This window comes from Zeugodacus cucurbitae, chromosome 6 (genome assembly GCF_028554725.1).
Source record: "Zeugodacus cucurbitae isolate PBARC_wt_2022May chromosome 6, idZeuCucr1.2, whole genome shotgun sequence".
NCBI lineage: Eukaryota > Metazoa > Arthropoda > Insecta > Diptera > Tephritidae > Zeugodacus > Zeugodacus cucurbitae.
The window spans coordinates 59,001,985-59,028,089 of record NC_071671.1 but is presented as its reverse complement, the minus strand read 5'-3'; the positions used below and the strand labels follow the sequence as shown (position 1 = coordinate 59,028,089).

General features: G+C 34.5%; 2 protein-coding genes across 5 annotated transcripts in view; both read left to right on the top strand.

Moving 5' to 3' along the window:
- The window catches only part of LOC105217464 (diacylglycerol kinase 1), a 159,432-nt gene that overhangs the window by 76,673 nt on the left and 56,654 nt on the right, over positions 1–26,105 (top strand). For 3 of the 4 annotated variants that reach the window (XM_054234651.1, XM_054234650.1, XM_054234652.1), the window contains 4 exons: positions 4,434–4,510; positions 22,024–22,222; positions 22,424–22,576; positions 22,710–22,895. In XM_054234651.1, coding sequence (XP_054090626.1) covers positions 4,434–4,510; positions 22,024–22,222; positions 22,424–22,576; positions 22,710–22,895 — 615 coding nt within the window. The remainder of the gene's footprint in view (positions 1–4,433; positions 4,511–22,023; positions 22,223–22,423; positions 22,577–22,709; positions 22,896–26,105) is intronic. The other variant, XM_054234653.1, reaches the window with a different exon arrangement.
- LOC105217463 (deubiquitinase DESI2) lies at positions 23,121–24,268 on the top strand. The gene has a single exon (XM_054234688.1). It carries the CDS (start codon positions 23,538–23,540, stop codon positions 24,255–24,257), a length of 720 nt encoding a protein of 239 aa, XP_054090663.1. The 5' UTR covers positions 23,121–23,537; the 3' UTR covers positions 24,258–24,268.

The window sequence follows — 26,105 nt, the reverse complement described above, 5'->3', positions numbered from 1 at the left end:
AATATTTTCTTGACACCCTGATGACACTGGTGGAATATGAGCGAAATCGGTTCACAACTACGCATACTTCCCACATAACTCAATTTTGAATCCTTCTGATTCGTTTACTTTATAATGTATACATAAGGAACCGATAAAGATAGCGAAATAAAACTTTACACAAATACTGTATTTGAGCTGTGACATCACTTATGGAAATTGTCAAAATCGAACCATGACTTTTCAAGGCCCCTGATATCAAACATGAAGAACTCAATGCCTAAGGGTAATTTTTCACCGAAAATATAGGTAAATCTCTAAATAAATTGCGAGAGTATAAAATGTTCGGTTGCACCCGAACTCACCCTTTCCTTACTTGTTTTTTTTTTAAATTGCTGCAATCAATAAATTTATTACTATAAACAATTATCTTTAATATTTACATAATTAAAATATTTAAAAATTGCAGTTAATTATCGAAACTATGTGGCAACACTGAAAAATAATTATTTTGTTAATTTGGTTATTTTGACCTATAACTGTTAATTTGTAGCTTGTTAATTTTTTTTCAACTTATATAAAATCTTATAAAAGGTGGCAACCCTGTTTGAAACAAATATCAAATTAGCACCTAATTATGCAGTTATATTGTTTATAAAGTAATTTGGTCAAACAGTTAAATGATAACTATTACAAATTATATGAAAATATGAAACTTAGTTATATGGCAACCCTTTGCTCAACTAAATATGTATGTATTCTTTTAAACTGAAAATTCTGTTGGTAAAGATTTTTTAATTACTTTTTCACATAGCACAATATTTTGTTTAAAATGGCAAAATCATGGAAAGCATATTCAACTGTACTGAATTTGTATAGTCCTATAAATGTGTATATGAATGCATATGTTAGAATATATTTTTTCCATCTTATGCCTTTTAATGAAATTAATTTATGCACAATTTGTCGGTGTTAATGCCCTGCTGAGCATTTTATTAAATTATTTTCGAAAAATTGTGTTGCTCTATTCACTGCAGCTTACAATACGTAGTTCAAACAAACGCTATGTGTAGTTCAGCAGTAAAATAGAAAAGTTTTCTAACCTCTAAATTCGTCAATTTACATCAATTTTATATTTTGGCATTTATAAAATATAAAGATTAAAATTTATCTCGAAGGCTCAAGCAGGATTTAGTCGTAGTCACTATGTAAATAATTTTTTTAATTTTAAGATTTTCGAGGCAATTTTAAACTTACCTTTAATTGAAGCAGGTGCGGCAATCAATTTTTAATGACAATTACTTGATGCTGCCAGCACTAGAAAAGAAAAATGGAATAAATTCGATAAATTTTTAATTAAAATTTGAGTAAAAATTTGGTAGTTAATTAAATTTGCTTAACTTATGCAGCTGAGAAAATAAATAAACTCAGTTTTTTGTAGAAATTCAAAAGAAATTATATTAACTTTCAGTTATCTTAATGAAAAATGTATAATGTGGGAATTTAATAATCAAGCAATGTGCTCACGATAGGTGGCATATGCTAAGAGTTTATATAGTAACAAATATTGAAGACAATCAAAAGCAAAATCTAGACTAGAGCATGTGACAAAAAAAAAATCACGTGATGCATATGCGAAATTGTGATATGCTGTCTATGAATATGATTAGATTATATGCATATGTTTTGTACTATAAATGTTATAAATACTCCACTAGCCAATTGCAAATGACAAAAATCAGATGATTTCATGATAAATGATATTTGATGTGATGTCACATCATGTCTGCCTACAATTGTTATTGTTGGAGCAAAAAATATATTTAAAATATTTGTCATTGTGATGAATAACTTTGGCGAGTGATGTCTTATGATAACATTTATGCATCAATAAGTTAAGTGATATACATACATATGTATGTAGTATTTAAATATACAGTTGAACTTTCCTAAATCGAATCACCATAAGCTACAACAAAAACATCGAGTTAGTGAGACTTCCGGAAGGTAATTTTTATGAAATTCTACTTGTATTGTCAACTCAGTAGATCGAGTAAGCTTGATGTTTGAGTGTCGCATGATTTGACGCGGCTGGAACGGAACGAACTCGACCCATTTTTGAAGCGAATGGTGACGAAAAATGGATCACATACGACAATATCAAGCTAAAACGGCCTTGGTCGAAGGCCGCTGAATCGTCCCAAACAGTGGCCAAACCGGGATTGACGGTCAGGAAGGTTTTACTGTATGTTTGATGGGATTGGAAGGGAATCATCCACTATGAGCTGTTCTCATATGGTCAGAAGCTGCGGGAGCTCAGATGGCAGGTTTTATCGCATTCACCATATATCCTGGACATAGTGCCAAGTAATTACCACCTCTTCCTGTCCATGGCGAACGCCCTTGGTGGCAACTGTAATATTTTATAAAGCATTGAATAAAGAGCAACAAAGCGGAAGGGAAATATTTGCCAACCTAATGTTTAAACTTCAATTCTTAACGTATCATATGATGTAATCGCATGTGATGCAGTCCTAGTAATTCAACGAAAAAATAATAATCAATTAGCTTACTGTCAAATATCTTTGACTAATGGATTTAAGTGATGCATATTAACTTGATAGACTTGATATAATGTCACACAATCGGAAGTGATATCAAGTGATATTATGATGTGATGCTACGATGTGATTTGGAGTTATAATGATAAAATATGCGATGTGATGTCAATTAAGGAAGCTAAACTAGAAACTTTAACGTATAACTTATTCATATTTCAGTCAAATGGGCTTGATGTGATCATATGATATCACATGATGCTTATATGTAATAAAAAGTAGAGTTATGTGCTGTGGTATTAAAAAGTGATATTATTTGGAGTAAATAACTAATATAATAAACTAGGTAATACGTTTAAAATAGTTTTAATAGAAATTCATTATACATCACAAGATGTGAGCTGATATCAAGAGCTATTCATATGAAATGGTATCGACAAGAGGTACATTGGAGTGCATACCAACCGGTAGCATGCATAAATTATGTGCAAGATGGCAAATGCGAAGACCTGGACTTGTCATTTACTGCGCTATGACATTTCCATGCATAATTTTACAAACAAAATCGTGGTATATGTAGCACGTACATGCATATGTGACATGCATAATCGAACTGAGTACAGTTAAGGATATACATATATATAGATATATATTAAAGTTCTAGATACATATGATCAAAGATTTATAATATGTAGTAAATACTATATCAAATATAAGTTTCACATATCTAAGTATAAACTCTTCCTTAGATAATATAGACCAACGCTATTACATGTTTCACTTATGTATGAGTGTATAAGCGGATATTGACGCCCACACATTTTTCACCATTTTTCTTTTATTTTGCGCAAGCAGCTCATTCATTCACTATAGCGTAGAAGTGTATATTTATAGAATGCAGAGCGGAAAAAACGGAACTTATATTTTTTCCGCACTGATCCCCATAGGTCAACTTACATTTTGGTAGAAAGTCGGCGAGGCTGACTGACTGGCGACAACTAACTAATCGCCTACAATGCACACACACAGACACCTCAAACTAGTAAATGACTACACATTTATATATAATATGTATATATGCATGTATGTATGTCGTTCTGAGTTGCAACAAACAGGATACAATTAACTAATGGAAAAAGGCAGCAAAATGTTGTTGTTGCCACTTAAATGAGTGGCAAATGAGTTGAGGAAACTATATATGTGTCAAAAAAGTAAAAAAAAAAGTAAATGAAGGAATAAAATAAAATGCGATGAAAAATGAATTGATATTGTTGTTGGCGTCAACTTTCCTTATTTATTTGCATGTGAAAAGGGGGAACTGGCTGAGGGGCAAATGATGGCTCATTGGACAGCTTTAAACACCGAAATGTACTCAAGATAAATTGCAATGCATTACATGGTGAATGCAGGCATTACATGGATAAAAGCTTGAAAAAAAGTAAAAAAAAAAAAATTAAAAAAAATTAAAAAAAAATTTGAATGAAGTAATTGACAACGACTTTTAAGAAGCTATTGTAGAAAAATAAATAAAAATATTTACCAAATTATATCACAACAAATATCCACAGCAAAATCACAACAAACTACAAATTCACTTGAGATTCACACCAAGCAAAACAACAGCTGAATGTAAGTTCTCCGGAAATTCAGCCACAAATCTTTATTTACTCACTTTGTATATTCAATTACTAGATATTATGCATAGAAATACCAAACAATCAAATTAAAGTACTTGTATATGTACACATGTAGTAATTGTTTAATCATTTAATAAACATTTGCTTGAACTTGTTAACTCGATTAAATTGTCAATCGATTTGCAAGTTTTGACATTTTCTGCAACTGTTGCTGACACATTTATTCATATATTATTATATTTCATATATTTACTTGCAGATTCAACGAGAAAGCTACAGGATGTGCTGCAGGATTTTTGTGCACCACATGCCTCACCCAAATTCAATCCCGATGGGGTAAGTGTAGTTGCAATTCGTAATTTATGAGTTATTATTAGTTATTTATTGAGTGTGAAGTGTGAAAATCGCTTGATTAAAATGAAAATTTAAAAGAGCAGGAAGTTGTTTGTACAATTGTTTGTTATTCATAGAAGGAAGGGGAAGATTCAAGTGCAAATTTTCGGTAACAATTCGACTGTGCACACTATTTGGGTTTCTGCTTTCCTTATTGAGTTTTCAAAACGCATTTTGGTGGTTAAGACCACGTAAGAGCTTTCACCAAAAAAATTAAATAACAGCCCCAAATTTTCATTAATGGGCTTTTCAAAAGATATTTTTCATCTAGCGGATCCGAAAATCACTATTTGGGTTTCTGTAAGCCTCATTGAGCTTTCAAAAGTCATTTTGATTGTTAAGACCTCGTAAGAGCTTTCATCACTAAAAAAAAAATCAATAATGGTCCCAATTTTTCTATACATGGGCTTTCGAAGAGATATTTTGTAACAACTCTGCACCAGCGCCATCAAGCGGATCACAATAACACTATTTAGGTTTTTATACATCCCTATTATGCTTTCAAAAAGCTTTTAGGTTAGAGAGCTTTCGTCATTAGTAATATGTCGAATTTTTTTTTTTTTTTTTTTCTATTCATTCGGACTAATATGTGTAAGAATAGCTTTTTGATCAGTGAGAGCTTTTGTAAAGGTGAGCTTTTACAGAATTCTGGTCTAAATTATATCAAAGTTTTAGTTTAAATTATAGATTTTACAGTGTTCATTAGCTAAAGAGCTTTTTCAAATCTTTCAAAATACCGATAGATGGCGCTCTCCACAAGTGCTGGAGTAAAATCCAACTAACCCACTAAGATCTGTAAATTTTAATATGATCATAAGACAATTTGAAAACATTTTAATTAAACATACTATTTTTAAGGATATCAGAACTCTTTTCAGCTCAATAAATACTTTTTACAATATCACCTTCAATCCAAAGAGAATTCTGAAACACTTTGTTACCAAAGATTAATAATATAGAGACGATAAACTCAATTCTTTTGCATTTTTGCATATCATCTCCGCCTTTCTTAATAATAATACATACATTGTATTCTAACAATTTCTTTTATCATTCCCGCAGCATAAAATGCCTAAGCATGCTCACGCGTTAAATTTCAATTCCCTAAGCGTTACCCCCACACCAAAATTGCGTTGTTCGCTATGTCACCACTCCCACTCCCTCATAGGCACATAGTATGTTTGGGGGCACACTCCCTCGCGAGGCTTAAGGCTCATGTGATATTTTATTACTGTGCTGAGCCAAATCGGAGACGCTTAAGTGCTTAAACGTGCGCTATTCATGCGTTGCTCGTAATTTTATTATCTGCAATATATTGCGCACGCTTAAACATACCATTACATATGTACTACTATGTACATATATATGTATTTGTTAACCTATATGAAAGCGCAATTATTCCAATATCCGCTCTTGTTTTCGTCTATGAGCATCATAATTCTTTCTCTATAATCAAAAATTGACATTTGTGTGCGTTTCATCGACATTGCCGAGATGACTGATTATAATGGTCCCATGCAAATAAATAAAATTCGAAAAAAATTGAATATATACTTGAGTACAGGGTGAACCAAAAAATTTAAAAAATTGCTTAATTATATTTCGGGATTAAGTATCGAAATTACGAAAATTATCGGGATTCGAAATTTTTTTATTAATAATTTGACATCAATCATATTTGAAAAACTTATTAAAAATTTTGGTCATACATTTTTTGGTTTGGTCACATTTCGGGATCCCGAACTTTTTCGTCATTCATTAATATAAAAAATAAGTAATTCATTTATTGTGAAAACTAACTTCAATCGCACATATTTTAGCTTAATTTCATTTCGGGATCAAATATCGGGACGCCGGAAATTTTCGGGATTCAAAAATATATATTATATTACATAATTTAATAAGAAAGAAAGCATTCCAACAATTATATTGACATTAATTTTTTTCCTTAGACCACTCTGTATTCGCAGCAAGATTTGTAACATGTCAGACCGTGCGTGACATTCAATTCACATTTAATTACAACACATCCATATAAAGACTTTTCTGCGCACATGCTTGTATAGCACCTATTATGCTACTTGTAACTCAATTGTTTCAGCCATCAAATCATCGTGCGCCATCAAATACACTTAGAATTGTCTTGCATTGATCCCCTTAATCCGTCTGCCACGTGTACTTCGCATGAAAATCTTTGTGCATAAGCAATGCCGATTAAACACACATCATGCAACAAATATCTATGCGCTTATATGTGGCATTTGCATATGACAATACGCGCGAAATTTCGCTGCAGATTAAGTGTGCTTAGTTGAGGTGCTTAAATGCATGAGGTGTACAAGTATTTGCTGTGATATCCAAATGTGAATGGATTGTATTTGATGATGCGATTGAGAGTCTTAACAGTTAAGCTTCGAATATGTGCTTAATGGAAAATTATGGATGAGTTAAGATAAGCTTAGTAATTTGGTTTGAGTTGTAGGTTTATTCTTCGATAATAATAATTATTATTTAAAAGTATTTTATAGTGACGGACATAAGATGATCTACCTAACTTCCTATTTGAACTTAATATATATACATATATATTCCCGTAGTGCCTAGGTGGAACATAGGGCCTCAACTTCGGTTTCGGTAATGAGTTGGGTAGTTGATTAGCCTCCTGCATCCGAGCCTAGTTCCGGGGCTACGGGTGGCGTAGGAGTTTCCTCCTCGCAGGTGCTAAGGTTATACCGCCTTTACTCGGTCGTCAAAGCCTTCTGCATCCGAGTGTAGTTCCCGGGTTACGGGTGGCGTAGGAGTTTCCTCCTCGCAGATGCTAAGGTTATACCGCCTTTACTCGGTCATCAGAGCCTCTTTCGTAGTGAACAGGGGGTACCGCGTGAAATTGAGGTTGACGTTTGGGAGGGATAGGCTATGTTTTCGCGTCACCAACCCCATTTGTCCATTTTTTTCCCTCCCCCATCTAATCTGATCCAATAAATAAAAAAAAGTCGCAAAAAGGTTGCCACCTACTTGAAAATTTTAAATTGTACATTCGATAATATAAAATTCAGATAAGAGTTTACAATATTTTTACGAAGTTGCCATCAGATTATATTATATAATTCAGTATTGTACTAGAGGTGCCTGAATGTAAAGGGTTGCCAACTGTTTAAAAAATTGTATGCTATAATATTGAGGTATCGATATAAAATTGGAGCAGTTTATGAAGAGTTTAAATTAAAAATATTTGAAATTAAGGTTGCCACCTGTACAAAATTTTTATTGATGAAGTGAAATTTTACAATGTGGGCATTAAACTAAAGATTTGTGTGTTACTTTTGTATTGCAAACATTTTTGAGCATAAAAATAAGGTTGCCACACTTTTGAAAAATTTAATTTAAAAATGTATTTGAAATAAATTAAATATGATATAAAATAAAAGACCTACACATGCCGAAATAACTAAATTATTTCTCACAAAATTTTTTTACAATGAAAAACTAATTAAGAGAATTATGTTCATAATGTTGAACATTAAGACTGTTTTATCGACATCATTGGTAGTCTTTCATATATTCTTTAATGAAGTTGAACCAAAATCAATGTTTTTTTTATTGCAACAGAATTTAAAATTTTACAAAAAATATTGCATGCGATTTTTTTTATAAGATCGAAATGCTGTAAAACCAATCAAATAATAAAAAGCACAGTTTTAAATATTAAAATTAGAAAAAATAATCTTGAAAACCTACGCTATTTTGTTTGTGCTACCATTGAGTTCGATATCTCTATCCATTGTCACGTTCTAAAATAATAAAAAATATCATGCTATTTTGAATTAATATCATGACATTTTTTATTATGCTATTTTTTATTAATATCATGATTTTTTTTATTATAGACTTTAATCATAATTAAATTGTGTTGCTAATTGGTATATAAAAGTCCTCATTTATTCATTTGACAAGAATTTTAACTGAAAAACCTGATATCAGCGTAAAATTAATTAACACCAGCAATGTTAAAAGAAAATATTTTTTTTGTTTGTAGAAAGTCCAATTGTAGCAACAATAAATTTAAACCAGACATACATAGCAAAAAACTCTCTCTATACAAGTGTCTAATGTAATGTATGTAAGTCTAATTAAATAAAAAAAAACGTATCGCTAATGAACAGCTAGTTAACGCAGCAGCCTTCCTACCAACCTTCACCCACGAACAGCCAGTGCCAGTGCGAAAGCATAACAAACGACATTGGAGCTGCTGGCAGCACATAATTTGAGCTGATATTGGAGCATAGTTTGTTAAATTTGTCAGCTCATTTTTATTGCAACTTTTTTTGTTGTTGTTGCTTTTTTTTTTTGTTTTACGCACACACACATACACACTTGCAACATTGGCATGAAAAGTAGCATTGGCGTGAAAATGGAAACGTGCCATGCGGCACGCAAGTCCTTGCCACTTTTAACAAACGAACTAACAATGCTCGTGCGCGCCTGTTGCTCCTGGCCGTCGCCGAGTTGCGCTGCGCTGCAAGCCATTAATCACACACCGAACCGAACGACACGGCACACAGAGCTACATACACTGTAGCTGGCTGTAATGGAATCGTTGAAATTTTAGATGTTTCACATTTCGTTCCAGCATATTTTCAATTCGCTCTTGTCTTGTCTTCTTTTGTTTTTTTTTCACTTTTTTTACTTTTTTTACTTTTTACCGTTATGCGTAACGCATATAATTTCTCATTTGCAATGTCAAACCGACAATTTTTCATGCGAGAATTTCCCGTTGTAGCGCCTTATCAGCTTACAGAGTTATTTTACATGTTGGCCAATTATTATGCTACTGTGATCTATATAGTATACGAGTATTGTCTGACGTGGCGCATGAGTAATGTGTACATGTTAATTTGCGTATATTGTGCGCACAATGACGACAGGCGGGCAGGCAGTCAGCCAGTCATCTGTCTTCCAGCGTCAAAATGCTGTTATATTGCGCAAATAATAGTACGGTGCTAAAATTTAAGTGAATTAGTTGTTGTTGTTGCTGTTGCTGTTGCTATTATACAGCGTAAACCGAATGTGTATTATGTAAATGATTGGCGAATGCATTCATCATACGCCATGTTGCACCGCATACAAATTTATGCAAATTTGAAAGCAACTGAGTATACAAATATATGCGTGTATGTGTGTATGTATGTGTCTGAATGAAGCAATCAAAATAACCAGCATGCAGAACAACAACACTATGAGTTTATGCCAAAAATTTTCAGTTGTTATGCGAAAGGTGAAAAGGCGTATGGAGAGCAACAAAAACAAGCAAACAAACAAACAACAACACATATTTGTTTGCTTTCACTACATAAACTACATAAACACACACACCTACATATATTCACACAAACTAACTGAGCATTCTTTTGTATGAGTATCTGTGTCTAAATATGCACAACACCCTGTATTTTTCAGTGTTTGTTTGTTTATGTTACACTTTAAGCCGAAAAAGCAACATACTTTGGGCGTACTACACTCTTTTTTTATTTTTTTAGTTTTATATTTTCTTGTCGCAGTGATTCCAGTTTTTACGAGTGTTTAGCTCATAAAACTAAGCAAACATATGGTTAGTACATAAAGCGCTCAATAAAAATATTTACGCTCGGAGGTAAATATTCAGGTGGTCAACTAGGTAGCTTAGCTAGAGTTTCAGCTGACCACTGACCACAATATTAGAAGGTTGGAAATGGTGGCACAAATCATGAAGTATGCTAATGAAGTGATTTAAATGAAGTTATGCAACTTTAACGTTATATACTGGTCTTCTCTCAAATTAATAGCGAAAAAAATGATATTTTGCTCGATTTCCATTAGAGAAGTGGTAACGTTTCAATACCAAGTAATAGTAGTAATAGTAGTATAATTAAGTAATAATATGTATATTGAATTATTGCTTTTTATACTCACGCAACAAAGTTGCTAAGGAGAGTATAATAGTTTTGTTCATATAACGATTGCTTGTGTCACCCAGTAATAAAGGAGTTAGATATAGGGTTATAGATATCAAAGTGATCAGAGTGAAGAGTGGAGTTCAAATCCGGATGTCTGTCTGTCCGTCCGTCCGTCCGTCTGTCCGTGCAAGCGATAATTTGAGTAAAAATTGAGATATCTTAATGAAATTTGGTACACAAATTCCTTGGCACCCTGAAGAGGTATGGGAGTAATCGGACCACTGCCACGCGCACAAAATGCCGAAAAAGCAACATAAAGCGTAATAACAAAGCCATAAATAAGGTAATAAAAATTAAATTTGGTACAAGGGATCACACTAGGAATATATTACATATTTGGATGTATTTTTTTTTTGGGAAGTGGGCGTGGCCCCGCCCCCAAATAAGTTTTTGTACATATCTCACAAGCCATGAACCAAACTTTCTGCAGTCGTTTCCCTAACGTACCTTACCACACACCATTAAAATAGTTGAAATCGGATTAACCATGCCCACCTCCCATACAAAGGTATTTTTAACAGCGACATCTACCGTAGCTTTTTTTATAAAAAAATTTAGCAAATTGCAGACAAAGAACGTATATATCGTACGGCTTTGCCGCATGGTTTCATTTGATTTTCAGTCGATTAAAATTCAATTAACAACAAATGTAGATTTTATTTTGTATGATAAATCGATCTTAATACGGGTTTTAATCGAGCAGAGGCCAGTTAATTGATCAATTAGCTCCTGTCTAAAAACGCTATAATCAATCCGACAATTTTGATTAATATTTAAACACTGTTTCTTCTTGGTAAAAACTTACAGTATCTCAATGAAGTTCAAAACAATACTTGAAAGCAACCCTTTGTTAGTTTTTCGTTGATAAAATTTCCGAACACTTTCCTCTAACTTCCAGTAATTTATTTAGTCTTATAAAAAATACAACAAGTTATCTACATTCAAGCTCTGTAGCTTGATTTACCGCCGATTTATGCTTTTATCTATAAATATTTGCAGATATATGTTTATGTATGATAGATATATACGGATTTTTGTTTGATTTATCCTCTGATAAAAAGAAAATATGTTTTCATTTCTTTTTAATTTTATTCCAAGTTTCTTTCTACAAAAAATATTCGAACTTTTGTAACATATGACTGAACCCAAAATTCCTGACAATGTTCCCGTAAATAAATTATACCAAAACCAAAAAGCAAAGTGATGCATTGCTAGAACGAGAAATGCACAATTTTCGACCATAAACCAACAAGTACAAGTGACCACTTGTAGTGAAATCGGTCAGGCATTGAAGCATAAATCTACAAATCTTGTAGCAGAAAAGCACAACAAACATGCTTTCGCACACTAACATACAAAAATGTTAAATATATATGTATAACGGTATGCATGTACATGTTTATTTACTTTAGTTGCCGCACACAGCCAAAGGAGCTAAGAGATTTAACACGCTTGATTAGAGCGTTACAGTTCGGGTTAGCGAAGCATGTCCAGCCTGACTCGCCTGAAAAAGTCATGTGAGGCGAAAGGTGAGAAAGGTGCAAGAAGACTGGGTAGCTGTCACAATTACTCATACACTCCAAAAATAAAATAGTGCCAGCAGCACCAGAGTGTCAGAGCGAATGCCAGTGTGAGTGCCAATGAAGCGTTCCATTAACACAAAATGCCGTTACGGCGTTGACTGCAATGTTGTATCGATTTGCCAAAAGTTCAATTTCGACACAAGGGCCAATATACACAGAGTATACACATATAGATGTTGTATGTGTTATTTTTGTTGTTTTTGCACACATGTTCATAGCGAGTCATTCAGTGAGTGAGTGCTGTAGCATACATATTGGTTTACCTGATTCACCTCGTCACGAAATACCGTAAAAGATAAATTAGTTTGTTGAAGGATTTTTCAATTTGCTACGTTCGTACCGTTGTTTGCGGTAAATGTGGTCATGTTGTTGTATGTTCATATGTACATATATACATATGTATGTATGGACCGGCAGTCAACACCTTTTTGGCAAGCAATTTCAGGCGCTGCCGGCAGTAGAACAACTTTGCAGGTGTTTTATATATGTATATAACCATGTAATCCAACAAGTGTGTAGCCAAAAATACACAGACATACATACTTGTACATTCCCTCGCTGCTAACAAGTGTTAAATAAGAGATTAAATGAAATTTGTTGAAGTGAAACGTCAAGCATTTGCAAGGGTAACTTTAAGCGGATTTTGTTAGAGCACCGACTCAATGTTGCTGGTTAATAAATAGCTGTACTCACATACATACATATAAATAAATGGTTGTACTTACATACATATGTGTTGGTGTATGAAAATGTTAAGTGATTTTGTAAAGTATTATTTTGCTGGAATTTTCTGTCATTGCTGACCGGAAGAGCTCTGACATTTTTTCAACGAATTATTTTGTGAGTTTATTTCGCATGAAAATTCTAAAATTAGCAAATGAAATACACATATTTTTCAGTATTTATCAATAGTGTCAGTATCTGTAGAGTGTCAAGGATTGTTAAGCAATTTTGTTTTCACTAGAGTAAAATGATCCAAATGGTACACATATTCAAAATGCCAAGGCATTGCATACTTTTAGGCAAATATTGTTTTGCTTCAGAAAAGTTAATTGATAAACATTCTGGAACTATTATTGTTGAATATTTTATATCACTACTACAACAATTCAATAAACAAACTGCACAAAGAATTCAGTTTTTTGTGGATAAATGGATTTATATACTTCCTAAAGGAACAAAAAATACAACATTTCGTTAACAATCGATATATCGATGCGAATAATCAAAGAGCTAACATATGTCGCTACAAAAAGATCATCGTTGACTCGAACAGAGTGTCGAATGAATACATGTTCAGCTAAAGAGTATTTTCTAAAGAGATTATTAAGTTTCACGAATTTCTCCAAAGTTAATCGAAATGTTGTTGGAGGATTATAATATGGTAAACTCACTATGAAATTGCATTTTCGGCTTCGAGTACACTTTATATTTCGCAAATTATGTCGATTCCATTAAACGCAAATAGGGTATAGTTGAAACCCCGAGCTGATCAAGTGATCCACGTTACTACTACCCATTGATGGTTTTTCGAGATAACAACTTAAACGGAATTGACAAAATCATCGGTATAAACATATGTCCAACCCGATAAACATGTAATAAGATCCGGTACCAATATGGAGTAGTTTTAAGACTAGTATAACATGAAGATATACATACATCATAAATTTACCGAGTACCCATATATAACACTTCACTCGGCTGTGTATTAGACCAAACATCCGGCATATTGAGTCATAAGTTAAAAAGTCTTTTCTCCGATTTTCGAATTTAGCCTCCAAAATTTATATAACTACTTACTTTTCGGTTAAGCTTACATATATGACAGATGCCATGAAGGGTAAAGTATTTTTTTATATATATAATTTTTTTATATAATACTTTTTTCGAAGGTTTAACTTTCATAGCATTTCGCTTATAAACTTTACCGAATAGTTTTACACACCATTGAAATAAGAGGAAAATGTAGATTATATGCATATTTTGGATTTTTAGTAACTATATCCTAAAATTAATACTATTTTTTTAAATCCTTTTTCGAACTACATAATTAAATATTTCGATTTTTTTCCAATGACTCAATCTTCCGGAAAAAATTTGTTTGGTTTAAACTTTCACTCTCGAAATGATAAGTGATATTCTCGGTTTTAGCTGAAGAGGGAAGCGAGACGCATCTGCAGACAAAAAAAGAAAGAGGCCGAAATGCGTGAGTACGAAGAGCTAGAGAAGCTGGCAAACAGAGGTAATGCTCGAAAATTTTACGAAAAAATGAAGCGACTTAACGAAGGTTTCAAGACCGGAGCATCCTCATGTAGAGACCAAGATGGTAATCTGGTAACCGATGTCCAGGGCATACTGGGATTATAGAGGGAACACTTCTCCGACCTGCTGAATGGCAGTGAAAGTACAACACCAGGAAATGGCGAACCCGATTCCCCAATCGATGACGATAGAATAGATATTCCATTACCCGACCATGAAGAAATTCGAATAGCAATTACCCGCTTGAAGAACAACAAAGCGGCAGGGGCCGATGGATTACCGGCCGAGCTATTCAAATACGGCGGCGAAGAACTGGTAAGGTGCATGCATCAGCTTCTTTTTAAAATATGGTCGAAAGAAAGCATGTCCGACGATTGGAATCTCAGTGTGCTCTGCCCAATTCATAAAAAAGGAGATCCCACAAACTGTGCCAATTACCGTGGGATAAGCCTCCTAAATATCGCCTATAAGGTTATATCGAGCGTACTGTGTGAAAGACTTAAGCCCACCGTCAACAAACTGATTGGACCTTATCAGTGTGGCTTTAGACCTGGAAAATCAACAACCGACCAGATATTCACCATGCGCCAAATCTTGGAAAAGACCCGTGAAAATAGGATCGACACACACCACCTTTTTGTCGATTTTAAAGCTGCTTTCGACAGCACGAAAAGGAGCTGCCTTTATGCCGCGATGTCTGAATTTGGTATCCCCGCAAAACTAATACGGCTGTGTAAGTTGACGTTGAGCCACACCAAAAGCTCCGTCATAATTGGGAAGGGCCTCTCCGAGCCGTTCGATACCAAACGAGGCTTCAGACAGGGTGACTCACTATCGTGCGACTTCTTTAACTTGATGTTGGAAAAAATAATACGAGCTGCAGAGCTAAATAGAGAAGGTACAATCTTCTACAAGAGTGTACAGCTCCTGGAGTACGCCGATGATATTGATATCATCGGAAGCAACAACCGCGCCGTTTGTTCTGCTTTGACAGTCATAACTTCGAAGTCGTAGATAATTTCGTATACTTGGGAACCAGTATCAACAACACCAACAATGTCAGCCTCGAAATCCAGCGCAGAATCATTCTTGCCAACAGGTGCTACTTTGGACTGAGTAGGCAATTGAACAGTAAAGTCCTCTCTCGACGAACCAAAATCAAGCTCTACAAGTCGCTTATCATTCCCGTCCTGCTTTACGGTGCAGAAGCTTGGACGATGTCAACATCAGATGAGACGACACTAGGAGTTTTCGAGAGGAAAATTTTAGGCAAGATTTATGGTCCTCAGAACAATGGCAACGGCGAATACCGCAGACAATGGAACGATGAGCTGTACGAGTTTTACGACGACATTGACATAGTTCAGCGAATAAAAAGACAGCGGCTACGCTGGCTAGGTCATGTTGTTCGAATGGACGAAATCACTCCAGCCCTGAAAGTGTTCGATGCATTACCCGCCGGAGGAAGCCGAGGAAGGGGAAGGCCTCCACTCCGTTGGAGGGACCAGGTGGAGAGCGACCTGGTTACACTTGGAATCTCCAACTCGCGCCGAACTGCGAAGGAAAGAGAAGAGTGGCGCGCTCTCATCGATTCGGCTATAACCGGCTAAACGGTCGAACGCCAATAACATACATACAACACTCGCACATTATCGAAAATATGTAGTTTTGATTATCAAATGTTTTCATCGTTATCTGAACCATGTCATTATCACAACAAACTAAACGCAAGCCATTTAAATCCTTCTTTTAACAATCTTTAATTACTGCACTTTAAACTCACTGAACCGAAACTTTAATACCAATAAACCACTACTAAATCCATAAACGCCCAACCACTTTTGGCGACGACGTTAGTCAACTCATCCCACCGCACACGCCCACCTGCTCAATCAAAAGGCTTTGCGCAATCAACTTTACGATTTGCAGTGAGGCATAAATTTGTAAACTTTATGATTTATTGCTAGAGATGATTAGTTTTAACTTCAGAGCACCAAGGCAACTCGCAGAATCTCTATCTACATCGACATCTTCCACTCAGCCTCTCACTTGCGCGGCTTCTTGTGCCAATGAATGTTGCTTTGGCAACTCTAAGGGCGTACTTCAAAGTGCAGAATCAATATATTTGCTCATGACTGTATATACATATACACAGTACAAACAACAAACATAGCATATGTTGCTTTGGCATTGGCTGGCAGGCGTACTTTACTTTCGTGAAATCTACGAACTACTACGCCCCTCTTCTGCAGCGGTAATTGAAGTGTAACTTTATTCGGCTTGACAGATTCTAACCAGAAGGCGTTTTCATTATACGAAATGCATTAGAAGGGCTGTCGATACGAATTCATGTTATTACAGCATTGAGATAACGGCACAAAAAACGGTATTGCTCAAAGAGATGCGCATGTATTTATATAATATACAAATAAGATTACAGTTGTAGCTGAGATTAAAGCGAAATCTCCGTTTGTCAAAACGTGACAAAATGTTATTAGATGGGAGATAATGAGATTCGGAAGCGTAATTGTACGTCTATATCTAGTAACTTTAGTTTTTGGGGGCAAGACAGACTTCTTAATATGTGACTCTTGGTTATAGAATTATTCGAAATACTCAGGCTATTCAATTTTCTCTGAGAATATAAAGCTAAGATCGTAGATATTCGGTTAGTAATAGGTTTGAGTCCAGGCTATAGCTAAAACTGAAACCTCATCGATAAATAATGGGTTTAGACTTGGCTGCTTTTCGATTAGCCATTGATTTAAGTACAGACTATGGAAAATTTTTGATAAGTATTTTGACTAAAAATTGCTTTAAGTATGCACTTCAATTATCAATGTTGAAGATTTTTAATGGAAATTATTAAGCTTACAAGCTTTCTGTATTTTCTCAATTCAAATTTGAAGATACTCTTGGCAACTACAATCTTCTCAAAATATGTTCTTCATATGAAGAATAGCTCCAAATTTATTAAAATTGCTTTATTATACATTAATAAAAATATCATAAATAAAAATATCAATTTCTTAAGGCATCTGCACTCTCAAGTCCATCCCCACAATTAAGAAGTTAATAAAAATTCCATCAAGTTAAATCAACCGCATGCAAATCAAGTATTACTATGGTTTTCATTTAAAAGATATGCACATATTTCTTCACTTCTACATTGCCTCTTCACTGCATTCAATTTAACTTGCAGTGCAATTAAATTTGCACAACAACTCAATAGTACAACAAAAAACTCAACTCCAAACTTAATCGAGTGCTGTTCCGTTGCGAAGATGCTTTCAAGCCTATAATGTGTGGCTTCAGCGGCTGCATGAATATTCGTCGGTCAGTGCGACCATAGCGACCGTCAGATTTCGGTAGCAGTAAATGCTCATGCTATTTAATGTGAAAATACAGTGGGAGGCAAATCAATGTTGGTTACTATAATTTTGTAATAAGCTGACCAGAGCCACCTATTGTTTTTATTAAATTGGTAGAAAGGAAATGTAGAGGTGTTTTTTAAGGTTATGATTTTTAGCTGGATTCATTTTTATGTGAGTCTCGAGATAAGAGGGACGTATAATCTGGGGTAATTGTGGACCATCCGGTGGGTTAGGTTAGGTTAGGTTAGGTTAGGTTTGTAGGCAGATCTCTGCAAAGACAGAAGATCTCACTTAGACAACCTGGTGCTGTCCATTGTGGTACCAATAAAACTCCCCGTGGATCATAGACCTTTAAGATTCAGCAAACCGCTCCGGTGGGACCTCAACAAAATCTCTTCTTCATTCACTTCATGATCTCAAAGCATTACAGTCACGTTCAAGTCAACAAAATCATGGAGAACTATGCAAGAGACAGTTTCTCGGGTCTAATCGAACCTGAATCTGGTAATATGAATTCAAATTTTTGAGTAATGATTGCTAAGAAATTCTGAAATTTTGTATTTTAATCTCAAGAAGGGATTTCTACGAGAGTTATATATTTTTTTGTTTGGTGGAAACAATGTTGTGACTCATCATCCTTAAATATATATATTTATACGATAATTCCACGTTTCCTTCCGCATATATATAAATATTTTCTCAATAAATACCTTCCACATAACAAGCGCCAAGCACTGTGATTGCGTTTTATATACACCGTTGCGGCAGGTGGTAAGCGATAAGTGTGTGCGTGTGTCTGTTGGTGGCAAGTTGCAAAGTGGTAAGTGGCAAAATGAATTTTCCACTTCATTCGTTCATATTCTAATTAATGACTTTATGAAAATTACATACTTGTATAAGTGTAATTATTGTTGTAGTTGTAAGCTTATAGTTAACTGTGTGATGATATGCTCTCAACTATTTTGCTTTAACCAGTATTCGCTCTATTTAAAATACTTCATAACCACAGTGTTGATGGTTTCTTATGTACTCAAGTCCATAAATACCTATATACACATATGTGCAAATGTAGGTGTGTATTTATGCTTGTGAGCATACACGCTTCTTACGGTATTTTGTACGTGTATGCCATCCACCTGATAATGCAATAATTGAAATTGCTGTTCGCCAATTCCGTGTTGTAAGCCAATGTTGCTGTTGTCTCATGAGTTTGCTTGTTGGCTCACACCATTTTCATTTTAATTTTATTCGCTTTTATATTGAACGCCATGCAGTCTGCTTTGTAATTGTTATATTCAAGCAACAAAGTTGCTAAGAGAGTATTATAGTTTTGTTCACATAACGGTTGTTCGTAACACCCAAAATAAAAAGAGTTAGATATAGGGTTATACATACGAAAGTGATCACGGTGACGAGTCAAAATCCGAATGTCTGATGTCTGTATTGTCGCAGACCAATAAATCTCCCATACAAAGGTTAGGTTGAAAATTACTAAAAGTGTGTTAACTCAGTAACGAAACACGTCTGAAACACTAAATTTTACCAGGAAGAAGCTGCACTCAGATTTTTTTAGAAAGTGGAAAATGGGTGTGGCATCTCCCACTTATGGGTCAAAAACCATATCTCAGGAACTACTCGACAGAATTCAATGAAATTCGGTATATAATATTTTCTTGACATCCTGATGATACGTGTAGAAAATGGATGAAATTGGTTCACAACCACGACAACTTCCCATATAACTCAATTTTGAATTCCATCTGATTCCTTCACTTTATAAGATATACATTGGGAACCAATGAAGATAGCGAAATAAAAGTTGCCATAAATACTGTATATGATCCGTGGCATCCTCCGCTGTGAAAAAATTTTCGAAATCGGACTATAACTTTTCAATGCCCCGGTTATCGAATATGATTGCCGAAAATATCGGTAAATCTCTCAGATAACTTAATTTAATTAGAGGAAATCTTTTTCTTCTAATAGTGTGTCTCTGTGTCAGAAATGGTTAAAATCAGGTCATAACTTCCCCTAGCTCTCATATAGCTAATTATAGGATTTTCAAAAATATGACGGGTTTAATAGCTTATAAATCGGGTAATATATGAAATATCTTAGCCAAATTAAATGAGCATATAATCTTAGATATAATGTATGTTGGTGATGATAATGAGTTGTATCGGCTCAGGAATTACCTCAGCCTATATACCGCATATGATGATTTTCGATTTTCTATTGGACCGAATATATGGGTCAAATTGTGTGTTATCTTAATAAAAATATAGCAATAAATTGCGAGAGTATAAAATGTTCGGTTGCACCCGAGCTTAGCCTTTCCTTACATATACGATTAACATTATAGGACTTGAGTTGGATCGAGAATATATATCCCATTCATGTCATACATATGTATGCATATAATTAAATTAAATGCTTTCAGAAATAATTTATAATAATTACAAATTTCAAACAAGTGGCAACCCCTATGTGAAAAAATATTTTTAACTGGCAACCTTTCTAATTTCTTTCATATTTAATTTTTAGTTAAATAAAAATTTTATACAGGTGGTAACCCTGCAAAAATGTTTACCAGCAATACTTTTTCAGATTATACTAATTGTTTAACTTAAAATTGTTTGTCGTAATATTTAACTTGCACCATTCATAAATTATTTATATTTTAATTATTATCTATATTTTAACAATTCCTTCATAAATTTTATTATTTTAATTTTTGTTACAATAAAAGTTTATACAGGTGGCAACCCTATTTAGAAATATTTTGCCTTCAATATTTCTTACTAATGTAGTACGTCTTTATATTATTATTTTTTTCTTAAAATGTTCAATTAGGCGACAACTTTGCAACTTCTTTCTTTTAAACCATCTGAGAATTACAGAAAAAAAAATTAAAATTATCTTCGGTTTAACAATTGAACAGACGTTTTGAAAATAGAAGTTAAATTCTCATTTGTTTTCAAATATTTTATGCATAATATTTCCCAACCGATCTCTAATAGTCATATACTCACACTCTCCACATCCAAATTCAATAAATGCCCCAAACTTTCGCACTCACAACTCAATTGCTGAGCACAAAATTCAAAATTTACACAAATTGTGTAACTGCATTGCGGTAAATGCACGTAATTGCAACCTTTGACATGCCAAAACGGTTCGATAACATTTGCATACCCTGCATACCCTTGAGTGTACACAGTCAGTTCTAGCGCTGGCGAAAGGGTGTGACCTACAGCGACGCTCTTTGAAATGTTAATTGAGTTGAAATCGCCTATTATTACCTCGACATTTTGCCGTTCATTGCATATGCACATTATTACAAAGATATACGAATATAATTTTGGGTGTGCATGCAGCTGAAGCCAGTAACACACGGCAGTCGCTACGGAATAAGCGCCTATGCAAAATTCAATGAAAATTAAAATTGTAAATTTCCAGTACAGCGTAATCTTCAATTGAATAACTCAATTATCAAATACTTTCGAAAGCTATCAAACGCTGAATCGAAGCTTTCAATGGAGCTTCTATCAATTATTAAATACTTTCGAAAGCTATCAAACGCTGAATCGAAGCTTTCGATGGAGCTTTATTGGAAGCTTTGAACACATAAGCTAAAATAAGCTTTGTGGATTATACGATAGACTCTGATATCACTTAAACGATTTTACTGAGATTTGAACAATGAAGTCTTTTGAAACCCCGAAGAGTATTTATGTAAAGTATAAAGGCGCTAGGTGGCGCTGTTGTCAAATCGGTCCGTGCAAATCACATTTATTGCACCATTATGATATTGTAATTGTAAGAGAAAAATTTGAACGCCAGATGGCGCAAGATTATGTAATAATAAAATTTGTATTGAAGACTAGATTGAGCTTCGGTGTATAAAGTTTTTGAATTATTGTTGAAAGCAAGTCATAACATTATGGACCATATTCTCAATTCGTATAAAATTTTGAAACTTACATTTAATATTTTCTAACGGCTTTTTACACAATTTCAATTCACCACCTAAGAGTGGACAATTACACTAAATAGAATTTCACTACCAACTATTGTAAGCGAGTTAGAGTATAAAAACTCAACCGAAAACGAGAATGGCAAATAAAGCAATTCACTTTTTGGTACACTTTTAAGCAATTTGATTACGTTAAATTGAATTTCGGAAAAGTTTTCATTTCAATATGACGCTGCAATTTTTTTCTCTTCTTCCTTCCTTGCAGGACATTGACTACGATGGCTTTCGCAGCTTCCTCGATGCCTTTCTCGACTGCGAGACACCAGTCGACTTGGCCAAACATCTATTCGTTTCCTTCCTCAAGCCGAATGTCACACAGTCGCAGCTGCACGGCAAGGCGATCAATCAGATGGCGGCCATTAGCAGTACGACGGCGTGTGCTGCTGTCACATCGCATACGAAGGGTGAGTACATAAAAGGTGTAAGGGTGAATGCAACGAAAAGTGAAAGCACAGCAAGCCAACCAGCCAGCGACCAATGCAAAAGTGTCACTTTAAATTGGCTGCAATAAATATATTCTATTCCACATTTAATAGTTTTTTTCATTTTCCGTTCTTTTATTCACTCATTCTCATACAATTCTTGTATGTGTGCGGCCAATCAAGGCTCCATACCGAATATCAATAACATTGCTGAAATTGCAGCACCGTCAGCGGCGAGTGAGGCGCGCCACACTTTTGTCGAGAAGATACATGGCATCACCGATAAGCTGCATTCATTGAGCGGCCATTTGACACAACATGATCCCAGCAAGACGGGTGAGCAATCAATTTTTTGTTTAAATACTTTTTGATGATATTCACTTCGGGGAATTCAATTTCGTTTGTCTCTCATCTTTATTTCAATAATCTTTGTTTTTTTGTCCTCTTCTTACTTTTTACGCCATTCTAGGAAGCGTCCATCCCATGGTAACAGTTACGCCCAGTCCACTCGCCAGTGGTCCCTCCATATTCCAGAGCAGCGCTGCGGCGCGTCGTTCCGTCGATTCGAGTCCATCGCATTCGCAAGCGAATCACTCACAGATGTCACGTAACTCATCAAAGAAGAGCAACAATTCGGTTAATTGCAAAATCGATAGTGAGTACAAACATTTATCACCATACATTTGCGCTTATATGATATATAAAAGTACCGTTAACCACTTAAAATGATGTGATATTAGTTGTGTGGAATTTAACAACCAATTTAGTTTAGGGGAGAATATGTACAGGTTGCGATAGATGGCGCTGATGTCAAATAAATCTTCAAACCGCTTTCTCCTCGACTTCTCAGATATGACTACATGAAATAAAATGTTATTAACATCTTTTTAGACCGTAAAATAATATATGGCGTGGTCGGTCGGATTTAATGAAGAGTATCAAAAAAGGATCATCAAATTTTAGTTTTTTTCTAGGTTATTAATCACATGCGAAGAGGTCTCGTTGGACGGACTGTCGACTACAAAATTAATTTCAATGAAATACAAAGAAGATAACATAATTTATCTATTAAATATTTAACACAGAGTGCCTCACATGATTTAAATAAAAATCAGTTTCATACTCTTCAAGCAACTTTGCTTTTTCCTCAGTTCCCTTTCTACCGCTCAAATGTCACAACATTCAAAATTCAGTTCTAAATCATCAGTTTTTATTTTCAATAACAATTTGATTCTACAATTGTTGATTAATTTATTTTATAAAATGAAATATTTCTAAAACGCGCAGAAGCCTTTAAATGCATACGAATAAAGCGAAGTTTAGTAAATTCAATTTCGGCAGCTGCTTTGATTCACCATTCACACGAGGACATAATGAAAGAGACGAAACGATCACAGCAACGACAACTACAGCCACCAGCACCACGACAGGCACATCGAGACGCCAACAAACGCGTAACTGTGATCATGCGCGACTGGGTGTCTTCTGTGAACCGGTCAAACTGAATGTCTACGATATATTGCGTATCAATGAGTTGTCCTCCTACATCGGGCTCGGCGTCTTTCATTCAGGTGTCGAATTGTATGGCAGCGAATTCGCTTATGGCGGTCATCAATTCCCTTTCACTGGCATTTTTGAAATGTTGCCACGCGATTACGCGGATCTGGGGCCGAATTTTCAATTTCGTCAGACGGTACAACTGGGTTGTACGCAATTCACCAACGATCAGGTGTATCAGATTGTCGAAGAGTTGGGTCAGAAATTCACTGGCAACTCGTATCATTTGATACATAATAATTGTAATCACTTCTGTGATTATATGGCGCAATTTCTTTGTGGTAAAGGTATACCTGGTTGGGTGAATCGTTTGGCAACAATTAGCGGTTATGTGCCGTTCTTGCAACGTCTACTACCACGCGATTGGCTGACGCCACGTAGTACGTTGCACGAAAGTGTAACCATTTTGGATAACAGTAATGCAACTTCTTATGCGAATGTGTTGAATAAAGAGAGATGAATTTAATGAAAGTTGGATGGGGATTTTATTCGAGAAATTAATAGCCAAGCGCTTTCTATGGTTTAAATTTTGTTAAAAAAATAGTTTTTGATAGCAGCTAGAAATTATAGAATTTTCGTCTAGATTCGTGTAATTCGCACCGACATAACCTGGAATTATTCCCATGGGTTCTCTGACTGATAACTGATGCTCTCTTTGGATGTTTTCTGGAAAAGCTTCAAGTTTCTGGTACTTGAGAGAATATTTGATATGTGAAAGACCCTTACAAAAGTGAAAGTTCTTCACATAATCGTTTCATTAGTCTACATTTTGTTCTAAATCGATTTCAACTATAATATATACTATATAATGTATAAAAAAGTATATTTATTGGGTCTCAGCAGCTTTTGTCGTCTAGTTTTGACAAATTACGTTTAATTAATATTTAGGCATCCGTTTTGACGTGATTTTGCCGTTAAATTGTAGAGTACCAAATAATAATATATGAGATCTGTATAAAAAATTTGTTCTAGCAGCTTAGTAACAACGCAACGATTACATTATGATTACCGTTTTAACGCAATTGTAATCAAGTGTATTTTCGAGAAATTTACAAAAACTTTAATGGTAATCATAAAATTTTAAAAATTTCATTTAAAAATTAAAATTTTAGTAATGGTAATTATATTTTTCATGATTACAATTACTGAAATTATAAAAAATACTTTTCAATTACTGTAATTTTAATCTAATAATGTTAGCTTGAGTTTACAGTAGTTGTAATCATTATATTTTTAGGATTACCGTTAAAGTATTTGTAATTACAAAATTCTTGATTACGATTACGTTAAACAATACCATTACTTTTGATTACAATTACAAATATATATAAAGATTACAAATTACAGCAGAATCTTTTCGAAAAGTAATCATATGTCTAAGCGCCGTTATGCGTAGTCCTTTGTTTTTTGTCTTTTTTGTTAATATCAGTGTTGTAATTACATTATTACAAGAATGTATGAAACAAAATGATGACAATAATCCTTATTTGCTCGAAGACAATTAGTAGGTCAACTTCGACAGCTGCTCAACAAGCAAACTCATTTAAATATCTCACCACATTATTAAAAGCTTCATGTAAAGTGAGAATATAATTATAAAAAAAGTGATAATCAAGTTCATAACTGTTGCCTTCATCCTATAATATGTTTTTAAATTTAATTCTTCACACACATACAAATAAAAATGGAAGAATCACTTTTCTAAGTAGAATTATCAAACCTACTGCGGATAATAAACGAAAATCTCCATTAGAAAATGAAAATTAATATCCACAGCTTCTTCTAGACACACTATATTTGGCGCTAAAAATAGTTTGCCAGCAAATTTAATGCACTAACAGAAAACTATTTCGCCATTAGTCAGACAGCGCGTATATATGTATATATTTAGATTGATATGTGATTTATGTAGTTTGTCTACAACATAGCTTTTACCGTTAATGCTTGAAGATTTTGACTGGCGTCAACAATCTTGTGGCAGCTTCGATTTCTATTTACACTTCAATTTCGGAGCACAACAGCTTTTATGCGGCACACGCCTACACGTACAACATACGGCAAACAGGAAAAGACAACGCGCTCATACACACAAACGCACGAAGGATACAAGGATATTATGTCACTAGCATTAGGAAACACACACACATTTGCGCAGATGCCAACATATCCTACAAATTGGCGAACGTGCTAACATTTTAGCGCCGCTGTCACTCACTCAGCCGAGTTGCTATGTAGGCGCCAAAGGAAGGGTAGTAGGCGCAGATAGCGGCTGAGGCGCTTTTTGCCAAAAATACTATCAACATTATGT